The sequence below is a fragment of the Oncorhynchus mykiss genome, chromosome 26 (assembly GCF_013265735.2).
Source record: "Oncorhynchus mykiss isolate Arlee chromosome 26, USDA_OmykA_1.1, whole genome shotgun sequence".
NCBI lineage: Eukaryota > Metazoa > Chordata > Actinopteri > Salmoniformes > Salmonidae > Oncorhynchus > Oncorhynchus mykiss.
In genome coordinates, this window is record NC_048590.1 from 28690645 (window position 1) to 28708786 (window position 18142).

Genomic DNA, 18142 nt, shown 5'->3' on the forward strand with positions numbered 1-18142 from the left:
CCACAAGTTCTCAATGGGATCAAGGTCTGGGGAGTTTCCTTGGCCATGGACCCAAAATATCTATGTTTTGTTCCCCGAGCCACTTAGTTATCACTTTTGCCTTATGGCAAGGTGCTCCATCATGCTGGAAAAGGCATTGTTCGTCACCAAACTGTTCCTGGGTGGTTGGGAGAAGTTGCTCTCGGAGGATGTGTTGGTACCATTCTTTATTCATGGCTGTGTTCTTAGGCAAAATGGTGAGTGAGCCCACTCCCTTGGCTGAGAAGCAACCCCACACATGAATGGTCTCAGGATGCTTTACTGTTGGCATGACACAGGACTGATGGTAGCGCTCACCTTGTCTTCTCCGGACAAGCTTTTTTCAGGATTGCCCCAAACAATCGGAAAGGGGATTAATCAGAGAAAATGACTTTACCCCAGTCCTCAGCAGTCCAATCCCTGTACCTTTAGCAGAATATCAGTCTGTCCCTGATCTTTTTCCTGGAGAGAAGTGGCTTCTTTGATGCCGTTCTTGACACCAGGACATCCTCCAAAAGTCTTCACCTCACTGTGCGTGCATATGCACTCACACCTGCCTGCTGCCATTCCTGAGCAAGCTCTGTACTGGTGGTGCCCCGATCCTGCAGCTGAATCAACTTTAGGAGACGGTCCTGGTGCTTGCTGGACTTTCTTGGGCACCCTGAAGCCTTCTTCCCAACAATTGAACCGCTCTCCTTGAAGTTCTTGATGATCCAATAAATGGTTGATTTAGGTGCAATCTTACTGGCAGCAATATCCTTGCCTGTGAAGCCCTTTTTGTGCAAAGCAATGATGACGGCACGTGTTTCCTTGCAGGTAACCATGGTTGACAGAGGAAGAACAATGATTCCAAGCACCACCCTCCTTTTGAAGCTTCCAGTCTGTTATTCGAACTCAATCAGCATGTTAGAGTGATCTCCAGCCTTGTCCTCGTCAACACTCACACCTGTGTTAACGAGAGAATCACTGACATGATGTCAGCTGGTCCTTTTGTGGCAGGGCTGAAATGCAGTGGAAATATTTTGGGGGGAATTCAGTTAATTTGCATGGCAAAGAGGGACTTTGCAATTAATTGCAATTCATCAGATCACTCTTCATAGCATTCTGGAGTATATGCAAATTGCCATCATACAAACTGAGGCAGCAGACTGTGAAAATTAATATTTGTGTCATTCTCAAAACTTTTGGCCACGACCGTAGTGTACCATTATCAAGAGGACATGTTTCTTCTTCACTATATAGTTGGGATTTTCGTTTCCTCAGTTTAACAGGCTCTGCTTTGTTTCCGATATTTAAGCGTGCGCAAATCTTTTCCATTACTTAGATAAACTAAAACTAATTACATTTAACGTAGATCATTCGAGCAGCACTAAAATCCACATTCGTTTTTTAAAATTTAAAATGTTTTTTTTTATTACAAATGTATTTTATTCATAATACAAACATCAACTTACATTGCTACATCAAACATGTCTAGCAAACCAAACACAGGTCTTAACAATGCTCAAACATACAAAGAATATAAATAAAAATAAAATACAAAAAATAAACCATTTAGGTGCAATTATATTCACTGAAAAAAAATCCACATTAGTTCCGTGTTTGTGCTCGTAGGTAGATGACGTCAGGCGATTCCTAGGAAAGTGAATGCGATTGTCAAGATATCATTATTGTGTTACATATCGGTGATGTAAGTTTATACAGCGTGCAATGTTATCTGTACCACTTATAGAACATACAATTGATTTAATAAATTATTATATGCATTTTATGGGGATGAATCGTACAAGTCCCGAATCGCATTTTAAGTTAATTGTTGTCCTTTATCTTGTCCCCTTTCATTCGCCGTAGATGCATGTTCGACCTTTGCACTCAAACCAAACGTCGTTTTATAACCAGCGTTAGTTGTTTAATTGTAGACGGTTTGGTCTAAACACACTTCATAAAAGGTCGGGGTGAGTTATGTTAAAGCAAGAAAAATTATGAAAACACAAGATTTGTGTGTCCTTTGTCTCTCACCAGCTAGCTATGGCTAACAACCCACGGCTTTGTCTAAAGGGAATACAGTTTTTGTGAAAGTTGACTTTGTAGCAGGTTGGAATTTATACAGCAGGTTAGGATAACCAATTAGCATTCGTGTAAGTGTAGTAGCGCAGGATCTGGTTGAGTATGAGTGGAGAGTTTTGCAATGTTGCATGTTACAAATAATCTGACACCACAGGGACGTACAACAATTTATGTAATTATTATTCATATGATGTATGTAGCTGAGGTTCGCGTTTGCATCACGAATGCTGTATCATGCACAAAATGTTTTATAAATGCTTACATTTCCTTCTCTGCATATGTAGCAGCTTGGTAATGTCACAACATCCACGTGATTTAAACTTTTGATATGACATTCTACTACACAATTGAGGCCCATGAAGAAAGCTTTGTGTGCTTCCTGCAAAAACGTAATGTACAACATCAGTGACAATACAAGGCAAAGCTTTTGGGTAATCTCTTCTATTCTTCCAGGATCATCGATGCAAGTGTAGGTGGGACTCCTGATCCAGAGAGAACATGTTTCGACGAAGGATACCCTTTGCACAGATAGCCTTTGCCACTGTGCTAGGAGTTGCTGGGGGAGTTTATATATATAGACCCATATTTGAGCCCCAGCACAATAACTCTGTTCCAGAGACTTTGAGTCAAACTGAGGACAATTGGATGCCTGAGAGCCAAGGACAGTCTAAAGATGGCAACAATGTGCCTGAGGGTCCTGTACAGGATGAAATCAATAGAACTGTGTAGGAGAGTGTGGTACAGTCTGCGGCCTATGCAGAAGTGGCTGTCAAGGAATCGTTTCAGTTAATTTGTAGTTTGGTGTGTAAATTAGACTTGAATTTAATATTAAATAAAATCCCTTCTGCTACTGAAAGATCTCACAAATCCAGTAATGTGTCAGCAGCGTTGGGTAGGTTACTTTCTAATTGTAATCCGTTACAGTTACTAGTTATCTGTTCAAAATTGTTGTCAAATTCAAATCAAATTTATTTATATAGCCTTCTTACATCAGCTGATATATCAAAGTGCTGTACAGAAACCCAGCCTAAAACCCCAAACAGCAAGCAATGCAGGTGTAGAAGCACGGTGGCTAGGAAAAACTCCCTAGAAAGGCCAAAACCTAGGAAAAAAGCAAGAGAGGAACCAGGCTATGATGGGTGACCAGTCCTCTTCTGGCTGTGCCGGGTGGAGATTATAACAGAACATGGCCAAGATGTTCCAATGTTCATAAATTACCAGCATGGTCAAATAATAGTAATCACAGGAGGAGTCATCATGCCAGGTAGTCCTGAGGCATGGTCCTAGGGCTCAGGTCCTCCAAGAGAGACAGAGAGAGCAACAAAGAGAGAATTAGAAAGAGCATACTTAAAACTCACACAGGACACCGGATAAGACACGAGAAATACTCCAGATATAACAGACAGACCCTAGCCCCCCGACACATAAACTACTGCAGCATAAATACTAGAGGCTGAGACAGGAGGGGTCAGGAGACACTGTGACCCCATCCAATGATACACCCGGACAGGGCCAAACAAGCAGGCTATAACCCCACCCATTTTGCCAAAGCACAGCCCCCACACCACTAGAGGGATATATTCAACCACCAACTTACCATCCTGAGACAAGGCTGAGTATATCCCACAAAGATCTCCGCCACGGCACAACCCAAGGGGGGCGCCAACCCAGACAGGAAGACCACGTCAGTGACTCAACCCACTCAAGTGACGCACCCCTCCTAGGGATGGCATAGAAGAGCACCAGTAAGCCAGTGACTCAGCCCTTTTAATAGGGTTAGAGGCAGAGAATCCCAGTGGAGAGGGGAACCGGCCAGGCAGAGACAGCAAGGGCGGTTCGTTGCTCCAGTGCCTTTCCGTTCACCTTCACACTCCTGGGCTAGACTACACTCAATCATAGGACCTACTGAAGAGATGAATCAGCGTCCAGAGTAACACCGTGGTCTTTCACAGTTTTATTTGAGACGACTGTACAACCATCAAGATTAATTGTCAGATTCAACAGAAGATCTCTTTGTTTCTTGGGACCTAGAACAAGCATCTCTGTTTTGTCCGGGTTTAAAAGTAGAAAGTTTGCAGCCATCCACTTCCTTATGTCTGAAACACAGGCTTTCAGCGAGGGCAATTTTGGGGCTTCACCATGTTTCATTGAAATGTACAGCTGTGTGTCATCTGCATAGCAGTGAAAGATAACATTATGTTTTCGAATGACATCCCCAAGAGGTAAAATATATAGTGAATACAATAGTGGTCCTAAAACGGAACACTGAAATTTACAGTTGATTTGTTAGAGGACAAACCATTTACAGAGACAAACTGATATCTTTCCGACAGATAAGATCTAAACCAGGCCAGAACTTGTCCGTGTAGACCAATTTGGGTTTCCAATCTCTCCAAAAGAATGCAGTGATCGATGGTATCAAAAGCAGCACTAAGGTCTAGGAGCACGAGGACAGATGCAGAGCCTCAGTCTGACGCCATTAAAAGGTAATTTACCACCTTCACAAGTGCAGTCTCAGTGCTATGATGGGGTCTAAAACCAGACTGAAGCATTTCGTATACATTGTCTTCAGGAAGGCAGTGAGTTGCCTTCAATATAGGCCGATTAGTTTTTTATATTTTCTGGGTCAAGGTTTGGCTTTTTCAAGAGAGGCTTTATTACTGCCACTTTTAGTGAGTTTGTTACACATCCGGTGGATAGAGAGACGTTTTTTATGTTCAACATAGGAGGGCCAAGCACAGGAAGCAGCACTTTCAGTAGTTTAGTTGGAATCGGGTCCGGTATGCAGCTTGAAGGTTTAGAGGCCATGATTATTTTCATCATTGTGTCAAGAGATAGTACCAAAACACTTGTCTCCCTTGATCCTAGGTCCTGGCAGAGTTGTGCAGACTCAGGACAACTGAGTTTTTGGAGGAATACACAGATTTAAAGAGGAGTCTATAATTTACTTTCTAATGATCATTATCTTTTCCTCAAAGAAGTTCATGAATTTATCCTCTCTTGGGGAATGCTGCTTTTTAGTTAGCTTTGCGACAGTATCAAAAATACATTTCTGGTTCTTATTTTCATCAATTAAGTTGGAAAAATAGGATGATCGAGCAGCAGTGAGGGCTCTTCGGTACTGTCTTTCCAGGAACATAACTTTTGGATTACCCAAGCTAAATAACGTAATATGATTCCATTCTTTTGCTTTAAGATTACTATCCCCTTAAGAGGCATTAGAAGAAGACAAACATGTATGTTACCAATTGAACACATCTATTGCAGGATAAATCAATGTTAAAGTTTACATAGGTGGCCATATATGGATGTTAAATTTTAATTTCTGGGTTGGTTATGTAGGCTTCTTCTAACCCATCGCTTTCTACTACATATAATAAATAATACGATTAAATTATATCTTTACATTAAAAACCAAAGTCTATCAGAATTCCAATCATTCCAATAAATGTTATACCCCTTGATCTTCAAGAATAGGACTTGGAAGTATAGATTAGCCAAATTGTTTTACCTGAGCATGACCCCAAAACTAAGGACTTATTAGCCAGCCCTACTCTGTTTATGATTTTGTCATGGAGGACTGATTGGGCTCACTGCGCTCATGGAATGGCATGCTTTGAGCACTACTGAAAAGTGCTATTTACATGTGACAAATGAATACCATATGCTGCATTTGCTATAGGCCTATTGTTTACCTTTTTTTGGTGACACTTTAGATATCTTGATTATATATATATATATATATATATAACGGCTTGACAGAAATGGTAGCAGAAGGTGAATGTTGAACTTTTGTTGCATACATATCCAGATGATGCTGCTTCTATTTTATGCAATGACACTGTCGGTGTGTTAGAAGCATTACTCCCCAACCCTGTGTGTCACTTCCAACACACCGACCGTGTCATGGCGCAAAATAGTATGCAGCATCATCTGGATATGTATGCAACAAAAGTTCAACATTCACCTTCTGCTACCATTTCTGTCAAGCCGTTTACGCATACAGTTTGACGTATACGTTCGATAAATCCAACGTATGCACTGCAACTACCTCTGCAACGCAATGCTGCAAGGCAAACGCAGCGTTTAATTGTAAATTAATGTAATTCTGGTGTACCAAAATGCAATGAAGCTGTGGGTGTGATCAAAGTGTAGTTCCAAAAGAATACTCCTGAGCGGGTAGGGTCGTTTTCCGTTCCGAGGTCTTTTACGGGTTGGCGAGAGAGGGAGGGGCTGGCTCACTTCAACTGAACGGGAAGTGATGTTACGTTGATTGTGAAGGGTGTTCATGCAACAAATGGATCGAAAGGACTTAGTAAACCCAATTTAGTGAGTAATTTTTTTATTTAAAAATCAACAAATTGTCATCGCTTTTGATAGGGCGATTCTACACGAAACACCAAGAAAGAAAGAGACGCACAGACACTGGTAAGTTGAATTTCTCGAAATAAAGTTAGCGTGATAAATATCTCGGCATATGGAGCTGTTTAGCGGATTTGTTTCTATCGACAGCTATAAGTGCAACATATTACATTTTCTTCTCAGGACGGGGTTACTTCATCGTATAACGACCACCTGCATTTTCACTGAGCTGAGGCTGAAGCAAAGTTATTTCCTGCTCACATTTACTAGGCCTACTTGAAGCCAAGGCTACTTTTTTTTATATAGTTGCCTAGATAGACCTACATTGTAAAACAGGATAGGCTACGTGTAGCCTGTACTTAGTTGGGTAGGAATGCGACACTTTCATTGGGAATTGATGTAACATTTTCCTATCAAATTACATTTAATTTGAGTTTTAACATTATACTGCAGCTAAATCAGCCTCCGTGTTTCTTGGTGGTCTTAAACAAATCTACGTTGAAACAAATGTACACCTCACACACATGGTTATGGACTTCAAAAAACAAGATACTTGTACCATGTCAGAAATAGCATTTAAATGTATAAAATGTTGAGTTTGCATCCCAATATTATACTTTCTATACATCACAGATGTATTTTATATATATATATATAAGTTGAACGTATCACACCTGATTTAATAGTTTTCCAGTGGAAGCAACAACGAAGAGGGAAACTGTTCACGTGTAATGGGACCTCATAATTACAACCCTTGTATTGGCTACATTTATCTAGGTTTATCTATCCATAAACCTGCGTTCATTTGGCTGGTGAAACATCAACAGGCGTCTACCTCACTATTTTGGTATGGTGTCTTAGGGATATGAGTCTGGCATTTTGGCTGGAGACATGCCATGCAGAAAAAACATCAGCTCAGACCAAACCAAACCAAAAATGAACACTGAACTAAAAATGTTTCTTTGTGTTAATAGATTTTTATTTTCTCAAGGTTTTAACACATTCTGGACATGATAAACCAATTTATTCCAAATTTAAGTTTTAGGATGTCTTTAGTTTACTTTACATCTGTCAGCTATTCAAAGATAGACCTCTGTCTAGTCTGAGATTTGAGCAATTGTGCTTGTGAACAAACTAGGAGATATGGTTATTAAACAGGGTCAATGGTAGAGACAACTACATGATGACCAACTGAGCTGGGGGTTATTAGATGTTGTTTTATGTTTCAAGTAGGGTTTGTGTCAGATAATCAATTGTTTTCTTTTCTCTCTCTCTGTGTGTGTGTGTGTGTGTGTGCGTGCGTGCGGGCAGGTATGTGTGTTTGAAATGTTTCTACTGATAGGACAATATTTAAAAATTATGGTTATTTCACACATGTACAAGTGTGTATTAATACGCATTTGTGAATTGGAAATGTGTTTTTAAATATCCTAACTCCACCTGAGACACCCTTGGAGAGTGGGGTCATGGCCAGGGTCACCATTGTCCAGTGCCCCTGGAACAATTGAGGCTTACGTGTCTTCAAACTAGCGACCTTTCAGTTACTGGACCAACGCTCAGGGTAGCCTAGTGGTTAGAGCGTTGGTCTAGTAACCGGAAGGTTGTAAGTTCAAACCCCTGAGCTGACAAGGTACAAATCTGTTGTTCTGCCCCTGAACAGGCAGTTAACCCACTGTTCCTAGGCCGTCATTGAAAATAAGAATTTGTTCTTAACTGACTTGCCTAGTTAAATAAAGGTAAAATACATTTTAAAAATCACTGCCGCCCATCATAATCTGTAGACCATTTCTCATCATCAGAATAACATCTCTTCACTTACATATATATACAACATATTCATACTCAGAATGTTACAAAATAGTGCTTCCAGTCCTGAACATGATGAAACCTGGTGATATTTCAGATGCATATTGGCAAGTCATTCTGTCAGTACATCTGGGATGAGTGCTGTTGTATTGTGGTACTGCAACACCCTTCATCTTGTGCAGTTTGTTTAAGTTCATGTCATCTGCATATCCTCATTCGAGGAGTTTGCTGTTATAGTTGGCCAACTGCCCAGGGTGGGTACTTCAGCTCTACTGCTCTGAGAATGTCTGAAAGGCTGTGTTCTGCTTGCTGGCACATAATCTGAGATGCCCTCCTCCAACTAGTGTGAAATCCGCACCACCAGAGAACAGGGCTTTGCCTAAAAGCCTTTTAATCACTTTCACTTGAAGTTTAGGTTTAAAAGTAAACATTCAATAACTTTGAAACACCTTTTGGAAGAGGACTAAGGCTGATCCTTGTTTGAGCTCAGTTTGGATCTTCTGTTTTAGAAATGGGCAGGGGCAGTGATGTGAATCAAATAATTTGAGCAAATTCCTGAACAAATGTGTAGAGAATCTGAATTTAATATTTACCTGATATCAGTGACAGGCAGTGAGGTAGAACTAGCCAGTCAGTGCATAGGGATTTCACTCAAAAACAAGTGCAGAAGGCCTACTCAAGATGATGTAATGTCTAACTTGTAAGGTTGTACTTCACTTCATTTACACTTGTGTAAATAAGGGATACAAAGTATTGAAAGCAGGTGATTCCACAATCCACACTGGTGTGGTTCCTAAATAAGCAATTAACATCCCACCATGCTTAGGATCATGTATAAAAATGCTGAGCAGGCCATTTTTTTGGCTACCATGGCCATGTCCCCATGTTTTTTGTTGAGTTGGTACAGTTATTTTTCTTTCACTTTGAGAATGTGGAGTAGGTTGTGTAGATCAGTAAAATGTTTTAAACATTTGTTGTCCCTTTTTTAGATAACATTTTAAGGCAACTAAATGTGAAGACAGTGCAAGGGGTCTGTAGACTTTCACTAGAGACTGTAAGCCTTTGGCCTACATGATTAGCATCCTCTGTAGCAGCCTGCTTTCACATTAACTTTTGCAGTTAAGGGGGCCTGTTTCACTGGGGAAAGCCTCTGTAAATGTGTCCCTGCTGGCCAGATGGTGTACCCTTATACCAGCATGAACTGCCTGGCGACCAAGAGATTTGAGACATATCATTTACTTAATAATACAGTTGACTGTCCTTTTTGCTTGACGAGGTCAATCGATTAGTGTGTGCAGGTAGTACTGTGCAGTTGTGCGTTGAAACATAATAAGTCGGTCCATATATAAGCCTTTAGAATGTAAGCCTGGCTATTCCAGCTCAGAGAGGCTGGAGATGGGGTACCACTAGTCCAGTCACAGTGTGTTCATCACAGAACTTGATTTTGCTCCAGACTTTAAGCAGCTTATTGCTCAGGATGAGGGCTTTAGTGCTGGACAGAGTGAAAGAATGCCTTTTCATACCGTGGTCATGTGATGGACTCTGCTTTCAGTGGGAATCACATCCAGCTGGTTCTCCTGAATATCATTTGATGGATTTCTGTGTTCAGTTCATTTTGTGTCCACCACAGTCTTTCTCATTCACAGGCCTCAACTTTCTAGCTATGCTATAATAACTCCGTAGTAATGCATGTCACTATAGCTTTGTGTAATACATATTTTGTATCTATCAAAAACACATGGATTAATTCTGATTTATTTACATAAACTATTTATGGACCAGGACCTATCATGCCAGTGAAAATTTCAGCTCAATACAATTTGAACTCCATTGTGACAACTCTTATGGAATAACTTGTTTTTCTTGTGAATTTTTAGTCTGTTGATCAATTGTGTAATTCTTAGTCTTATTTGCATAATTACCCACAATTAATCCTCTCATGTAGAGTTTCAATCTGTAACAGTTGCCCCAAATAGGAGATTATCCACTTTTACCAAGCAAACAGGTGAAAGTTCACTGCGGATGGGGTTATAGCAGGATCTAAGTTTGAGCATTTCCTTACTGAACATGCATAGAGGCAAATGTAGTTTCTTTCACATAAAATATTTGTGTTTCCTGTTACTGTGTCAGCATACTTACATTACCATGAGAAGAGAGCTGTAGGCTCTCAAAAGACAGACCGAGGCGTGTCTGTCTCCAACATATCTCTAAAAGTTTTGTCCTCGGGTCAACTGTTTCGCAGGCACTCTCCCCTGCTAGCATAAAAATCTGCGCTTTTTAAGGCACTGGGAACCGTTTTATGTTGTGGTTATGTAGTAGAAACTAGAGGTTGACCGATTAATCGGAATGGCCAATTTAATTAGGGGTGATTTCAAGTTTTCATAACAATTGGTATTTTTGGACACATTTGGCAGATTTAAAAATAATACAAAAATTACACCTTTTATTTATCCTTTATTTAACTAGGCAAGTCAGTTAAGAACACATTCTTAATTTCAATGACGACCTAGGAACGTTGGGTTAACTGCCTTGTTCAGGAGCAGAATGACAGATCTGTACCTTGTCAGCTCGGGGATTCAATCTTGCAACCTTACAGTTAACTAGTCCAACGCTCTAACCACTTGATTACATTGCACTCCACGAGGAGACTGCCTGTTACGCGAATGCAATAAGCCAAGGTAAGTTGCTAGCTAGCATTAAACTTATCTTATAAGAAAAACAATCAATCAATCATAAATCACCAGTTAACTACACATGGTTGATGATATTACTAGTTTATCTAGCATGTCCTGCGTTGCATATAATCGATGCGGTGCGTATTTGCGAAAAAGGACTGTATTGCTCCAATGTGTACCTAACCATAAACATCAATGCCTTTTCTTAAAATCAATACCCCAGTATATATTTTGTTAATATTGCCTGCTAACCTGGCTCATTGCAAACTCTGTGAAGACTATTTCTTCCTAACAAAGACCGCAAACTGCAAACGGGGGATATTTAACAAAAGCACATTTGCGAAAAAAGCACAATCGTTGGACGACTGTACCTAACCATAAACATCAATGTCTTTCTTAAAATCAATACACAAAAGTATATATTTTTAAACCTGCATATTTTGCTAAAAGAAATCCAGGTTAGCAGGCAATATTAACCAGGTGAAATTGTGTCACTTCTCTTGCGTTCATTGCAGAGTCAGTGTATATGCAACAGTTTGGGCTGCCTAATTTGCCAGAGTTTTACGTAATTCTGACAACATTGAAGGTTGTGCAATGTAACAGGAATATTTAGACTTATGGATGCCACCCGTTAGATAAAATACGGAACGGTTCCGTATTTCACTGAAAAAATAAGCATCTTGTTTTCGAGATGATAGTTTCCGGATTCAACCATATTAATATTAACCATATTAATGACCTAAGGCTCGTATTTCTGTGTGTTATTGTGTTATAATTAAGTCTATGATGTGATATTTGATAGAGCAGTCTGACTGAGCGACGGTAGGCACCAGCAGGCTCGTAAGCATTAATTCAAACGGCACTTTCGTGCATTTTGCCAACAGCTCGTCGCTGTGCTTCAAGCATTGAGCTGTTTATGACTTCAAGCCTATCAACTCCCGAGATTAGGCTGGAATATTGAAGACTCCTGTTAAAAGGAACCACCAGCTTTCATATGTTCTGAGCAAGGAACTTAAACGTTAGCCTTTTTACATGGCACATATTGCACTTTTGCTTTCTTCTCTAACACTTTGTTTTTGCATTATTTAAACCAAATTGAACATTCATTTTATTTGAGGCTAAATTGATTTTATTGATGTATTATATTAAGTTAAAATAAGTGTTCATTCAGTATTGTTGCAATTGTCGTCATTATAAATTTTTAAAAATGTAATCGTCCGATTAACCGGTATCGGCTTTTTTTGGTCCTCCAATTATCGGTATCGGCGTTGAAAAATCATAATCGGTCGACCTCTAGTAGAAACCATTCTGAAAATGCGCTCATGATTTCAAAAACACTACATGACCAAAAATGCTCTTCCATCACCCCCCCCCCCCCCCCAGCCTCCACTCTTATGGGAAGGCTTTCCACTAAGTGTTGGAACATTGCTGCAGGGACTTGCCTCCTTTCAGCCACGAGCATTAGTGAGGTCAGGCACAGATGTTGGACGATTAGGCCTGGCTCAGTCGGTGTTCCAATTCATCCAAAAGGTGTTTGATAGGGTTTAGGTTGTGGCTCTGTGCAGGCCAGTCAAGTGCTTCCACACTGATCTTGAAAAAACATTTCTGTATGGACCTCACTTTGTACACGAGGGCATTGTCATACTAAAACAGGAAAGGGCCTTCGTCAAACTGTTGCCACAAAGTGGCAGCACAGAATTGTCTAGAATGTCATCGTATGCTGTAGCATTACGATTTCCCTTCATTAGAACTAAGAGGCATAGCCCAAACCATGAAAAACAGCCCCAGACCACTATTCCTCCTCCATCAAGCTTTACAATTGGCACTATGTATTGGGGCAGGTAGTGTTCTCCTGGCATCCGCCAAACCCAGATTCTTCCGTCAGACTGCCAGATGGTGAAGCTTGATTCATCACTCCAGAGAACGTGTTTTCACTGCTCCAGATTCCAATGGCTTGGAGCTGTACACCACTCCAGCTGATGCTTGGCATTGCGCATGGTGATCTTAGGCTTGTGTGCGGCTGCTCGGCCATGGAAACCCATTTCATGAAGCTCCTGACGTTGCTTCCAGAGAAAGTTTGGAACTCGGTAATGAGCGTTACAACCGAGGATGGACTACTTTTACGGTCCCGTTCTTTGACCTTGTGTGGCCTACTACTTCGCTGCTGAGCCATTCTTGCTCCTAGACGTTTCCACTTCACAATAACAGTACTTACAGTTGAACGGGGCAGCTCTAGCAGGGCAGAAATTTGACCAACTGACTTTTTTGGATAGGTGGCATCCTGGGATCCTATGACGGTGCCATGTTGAAAGTAACTGAGCTCTTCAGTAAGGCTATTCTACTGCCAATGTTTGTCTATGGAGATTGCACGGCGGTGTGCTCGATTTTATACACCTGTCAGCAACAGGTGTGGCTAAAATAGCTGTATCCACTAATTTGAAGGGGTGTCCACATACTTATATGAATGTGTGTGTATATATAGTTTAGTTTACAAATGATTATCTACAGTCTCGGTTTTAAATTTGCATCAGGATATGTGCACAGATTTTAAATTGCTTCCTTCAATGTTTGGTTTCTTTGTCTGGTTTTCAGGTCTGAAATAAGCACTCACTATGTCTGATGGGGACTATGACTACCTCATCAAATTCCTAGCCCTTGGTGATTCTGGAGTGGGGAAAACCAGCTTTCTCTACCAGTACACCGACAAAAAGTTTAACTCCAAATTCATCACTACAGTGGGCATTGATTTCAGAGAAAAACGAGTGGTAAGTTGATTGCCCTAGTCATACAATTTGTCACTCCCCTACCACCCGTAATGACCAGATAGTGTGCTGCTTGGTTGAAAGCGTTAACATTTGAAATGGCCAATTATTCCATGTGAAAATGTTTGTAGTGCAGGTTTACTATTAACCATGGAAAGTAAGTAGGAACTTAAAAGCATTACTCCTCGTAGTGGTAGAACTGTTTGTTTGTAGGGAATGAGTCTGAAACATATGAACCTGCCGATGTACCAGTATGTGTGGGTGTCGCAGGAATCTGAGGGACTCCCAGACCAAGAATTGAATGACTAATATCACTTGAGTTCAGCAGCACCCTCCTAGAAAATAAACACTTCACACCACATAACCAAACACCAGGGTAATTTAATCATAATCACTCATGCTGTGTATAATTGTAGAGATTATCAGTGCAAACATTTTCCATCTAAATGTTTAGGTTCACTTTGGGTTGCAAGATAATACAGTATATGTAGTATATATATGTTTTTAGGGCCTCATAGCCAGAATGACCTCACACTGCTTTATATGGGTATAATAACTCTCTCTCTGTCTGACAGGTATACAAATCAAATGGTCCAGAAGGGGCAGCAGGCAGAGGACAGAGGATTCATGTTCAGCTGTGGGACACGGCGGGGCAGGAGAGGTAAGCCAATCCAAAACTCATCTCCCACTGACACTTTTGCTCAAGCCCTCACTGGCTGTCAGGTAGTTGTTAGCAGCTTTCAATTGCTTACTTTCTTCAAGCTGAATGAAGCTCTTTACAAGGTGTTTTTTCTTGTGTGGTGTCAGGTTTCGGAGTTTGACAACGGCTTTCTTCCGAGATGCGATGGGCTTCCTCCTCCTGTTTGACCTCACCAATGAGCAGAGTTTCCTTAATGTCAGAAATTGGATGAGTAAGTCCTCTGTACATGTAGATTCTGACAACCACAATCTCATGTTGACTTCCAAAGAAATGTGCAGTGTCTTAACCACTATCTTTCAATCATGACTGGTGGGCTGATGACTGGCTTATTCACTTTTTCAGGTCAATTACAGATGCACGCTTACTGCGAGAATCCAGACATTGTACTCTGTGGCAACAAGTGTGACCTGCAGGAACAGAGGGCAGTCCGTGAAGATGAGGCCCGTGAGTTGGCAGAGAAGTATGGGTATGTGTCCCTTACCCGTGACTAACCCTCCCTGAAACATTTGCCAAGAAGGCAGTGGCTGATGTGTGTTTACTCAAGGCTGTGCAGGGGAATCTCGAACAATACTAAATGTTAGGCTAGGTTGGTCTTTCTGGAAAGGCAAATATTTACACATCCATGTAAAGTATCCTGCTTGTGGCCTGAAATTACACATTTAGTGAATATAAAGGGATTAGATATGGACATCCTATGTTTTGCTAAAACTAAAAAATGCAAATTTGTGGTCAAAAGCCATGTCGTAAGAGACTACGGACTCTATTTTAAAAAACCTAACTCAATGGTAAATATAAACGCTGGGGGTAGCTCTATAGGTGGAGGGGTGTGTCAATAATATTTTTGCTATTTTCACAGCTGTTATTATGAGCATAATAGCTGGCGGTGGTGCGAAATGGCTGTTTTATAAATGTATGAATAAACAAGTTGTAGGTGGGAGGAGGACTTGACCACTCACTGGCCAATCAAGGCTGCATGTGTTAGTCTCAAGTTCTGTAGGTTATTGAAGGTCTTTGAATATTCTGTCTTAGACCATTGTAGATTGATAATACAGTTTAGTCATTAGCATAGGCTACAGTAACAAGTGATAACACAAGTTTAAAAAAAAATTACATCCAGTGTTTGCTCTATTTTGAGTGTTGACAGTCAACCTGGTTATAATAGGCTTCAATCAGTATAGGCCTTTAGATATCGCGCTTAAAAAAATAGTCTGCCTTAAATTGTATTGTTTGTGTGAGGCACATTCTCAATAAGAAAGATATAGCCTATGTCTACCGTTGATACTGCAAAATAGGACTGAATTGTTTAAATACATTTGGAGGAGTGTGTCTTCAAATGTTTTTAACCAAATCAATACAAAAAGTTTATGGGGGGCTCCCGGGTGGCGCAGTGGCTAAGATCGCTGGTTAAGGGCGCTGTACTGCGCCACCAGGAAGTCCGTGGGGCGACGCACAATCGGCCTAGCGTCGCCCGGGTTAGGGAGGGGTTGGTCGGTAGGGATATCCTTGTCTCATCGCGCATCAGCGACTCCTGTCCAACTAGGTTGCTAGGTGCACGGTGTTTCCTCCGATACATTGGTGTAGCTGGCTTCCGGGTTGGATGCGCGCTGTGTTAAGAAGCAGTGCGGCTTGGTTGGGTTGTGTATCGGAGGACGCATGACTTTCAACCTTCGTCTCTCCCGAGCCCGTACGGGAGTTGTAGCGATGAGACAAGATAGTAGCTACAATTGGATACCACGAAATTGGGGATAATTTTTTTTATATTTAGGTTTATGGGGAACATAAGTGCTTTTTTAAAATCTCTTGTTCCATGTGCATATGGGCACTGTGAGTCAGGGCTGGATAGGCTGCGCTTCCGTTGTCAATATCCATGCCGTATCCAACCGCGTTAGCTACTGAATTTGCATTCTGAAATTGGCACTTTGGCGCACGTTTTTGAGGACACTAATTGGATATTGCCACCACTCCCACCTCATCTCAAGCGAGTTCATACGACAGGTAAATTACCAATCCTGGCGCTACGGTGTGAAAATAGAACAGCCCTGGTTTTAACAGGTCTAAATTGCAAACGAGCGTGCGTTTTGACAATTGCACGATCTTAAGGCCAGCCGAAAATAGAGCCCCCAGTGCTTAGAGTTATGATCATGTTATGGTGAGCTGAATGGCCATCTTGTGTGCGGAAAATATCTAAGTGACAACATATTTAAAGTTTTAATCAGATTAACATAGCCCAGTCATAATGTTATTGTTGAATATCATATAGGTAGCCAGTCTGAAGTCTCTCTTCCAGATGCACATCATATTGAGTTGTCATGGTTGACTAGATACGACTCTTATGTCAGATTTGGTTAGTGTCATTATTTTTTAACGTTACCGATGGCTCCACCAGTCTGAAATCCAATGTGGTTTTTAGAGAGCCATGCTCCTCTACTATTTCAAATATGCATCTTCCACTGCTATAGCACAAGTGCATGTTTCATGACGAAAAACAAACACCCACACAAATCATTTTTTTCAACCTTGATTTCTTTTCAACTGCTGAGAACTATATTTTGTCTTAGAGTAAAGCTTTCAATTAGATCAAAACTTATTCAGGTTGTAGGTAGATAGTTTGCATCATACAGTCAATGTTCTTATGCGTTGCTCTCCTTCCCGTGCAGAATCCCTTACTTTGAGACAAGTGCAGCTAACGGGCAGTTTGTTAGCCAGGCTGTGGATGTCCTGCTGGACCTCATCATGAAGAGGATGGAGCGCTGTGTGGACAAGTCCTGGATCCCTGATGGAACTGTGCGATCCAATGGACACAGTGGTCACACAGACATCACAGAGCCCAAGACCCAGGAGAAGGGCAAATGTGCTTGTTAGGGTCCACATACAGATAATGGTTACACCATCCCCTCAGTGATGTTTTGGTAGGACTGGGCTTTATGGTATGTGATGAAAGGCATGTAATATTTGTAAATCAATGATGTCATAGTAAGTTTTGGCAAGGTGGGGGGGGGGGGGGGGGAGAGTGTGTATGACGTGCAATGCTGAAAGTAACTACTAACCCCTGCCAAATGTTCCAGAGCATCATTATGTTTTGTTAATTTGATTATGCCATTTGGTGTGGTGCCTCTCCTTACACTTGTCTATACAGTGTCAATTAAGTGCCTTTTTATGTCTTCATTTCGGAGAATATTAAATGTATTTTACATTGTAAAAGAAAAGTGTATTATAACCAACTATTTGCTAAGATCCAGTAGAAAAGTGAAAGCCACTGAAAGTTGTATTAGTTGAACACTTTCCTGTGAATTAAAAGGAAACCCATCCTTATTACATTGAACTTTTTGACACAGGATATTTTTGTCACTATGCACTTCCATTTATTCTTGTACAATGTAAAAGTCCTGAGCACATGCAATCTGTAGTGAATAGTGATTTGTTTTGTATAGGCCTGCTCTGTAGTAGCAGAGTAGCTGTGTGTTTTTATTTGTATCACAATGTCGGGTTATTGGGTCTATCAGAAATGTTTGAGGTTCCATGTAAATCAATGCTGATTTTGTTCATTCGTAATTTTACAATGTGCCTTAAATCTGCTGTATTCTGTCAAACACTGTTTTCATGCCAAATATGTAAACCATATCCTTTATTCCATAAAATAAATATATTTTATTTATTAAAGCGCTGTCTCAGTTCTCACCTTGGCTAACGTTACCTCAAACAATCGTATTATTTAGTCAATCTTGTTCTAGTCAATATGTAACGTAATGCAA

General features: G+C 40.8%; 2 protein-coding genes across 4 annotated transcripts; both read left to right on the plus strand.

Annotated features, from left to right (window-relative positions):
- The first annotated feature begins 1852 nt into the window (after window positions 1–1852).
- Window positions 1853–18050, plus strand: LOC110506555 (ras-related protein Rab-27A). 3 transcript variants are annotated; one of them, XM_021586262.2, is made up of 6 exons: window positions 1853–1973; window positions 13521–13693; window positions 14266–14351; window positions 14498–14601; window positions 14733–14856; window positions 17048–18050. In XM_021586262.2, the coding sequence occupies exons 2-6, from the start codon at window positions 13541–13543 to the stop codon at window positions 17250–17252; spliced, it is 672 nt and encodes a 223-aa protein (XP_021441937.2). In that variant the 5' UTR covers window positions 1853–1973; window positions 13521–13540; the 3' UTR covers window positions 17253–18050. The 3 variants fall into 3 exon arrangements, with proteins under 3 accessions (XP_021441937.2, XP_021441936.2, XP_036819932.1); XM_021586261.2 differs by lacking the exon at window positions 1853–1973 and adding an exon at window positions 6292–6513; XM_036964037.1 differs by lacking the exon at window positions 1853–1973 and adding an exon at window positions 6300–6414.
- On the plus strand, window positions 2540–2941 carry LOC110506556 (protein PIGBOS1). Its single transcript, XM_021586263.2, has one exon. The coding sequence runs from the start codon at window positions 2584–2586 to the stop codon at window positions 2812–2814; it is 231 nt and encodes a 76-aa protein (XP_021441938.2). The 5' UTR covers window positions 2540–2583; the 3' UTR covers window positions 2815–2941.
- Window positions 18051–18142: the final 92 nt, after the last annotated feature.

What these genes read in the sequence shown, in the direction of transcription:
- LOC110506556 (XM_021586263.2), top strand. Translation starts at nt 2,584, where the DNA reads ATGTTTCGACGAAGGATACCCTTTGCACAGATAGCCTTTGCCACTGTG.
- LOC110506555 (XM_021586262.2), top strand. Translation starts at nt 13,541, where the DNA reads ATGTCTGATGGGGACTATGACTACCTCATCAAATTCCTAGCCCTTGGT. An exon ending in GACACGGCGGGGCAGGAGAG is followed by an intron (nt 14,352 to 14,497) that starts GTAAGCCAATCC and finishes GTGTGGTGTCAG; the next exon opens with GTTTCGGAGTTTGACAACGG. An exon ending in TAATGTCAGAAATTGGATGA is followed by an intron (nt 14,602 to 14,732) that starts GTAAGTCCTCTG and finishes TCACTTTTTCAG; the next exon opens with GTCAATTACAGATGCACGCT.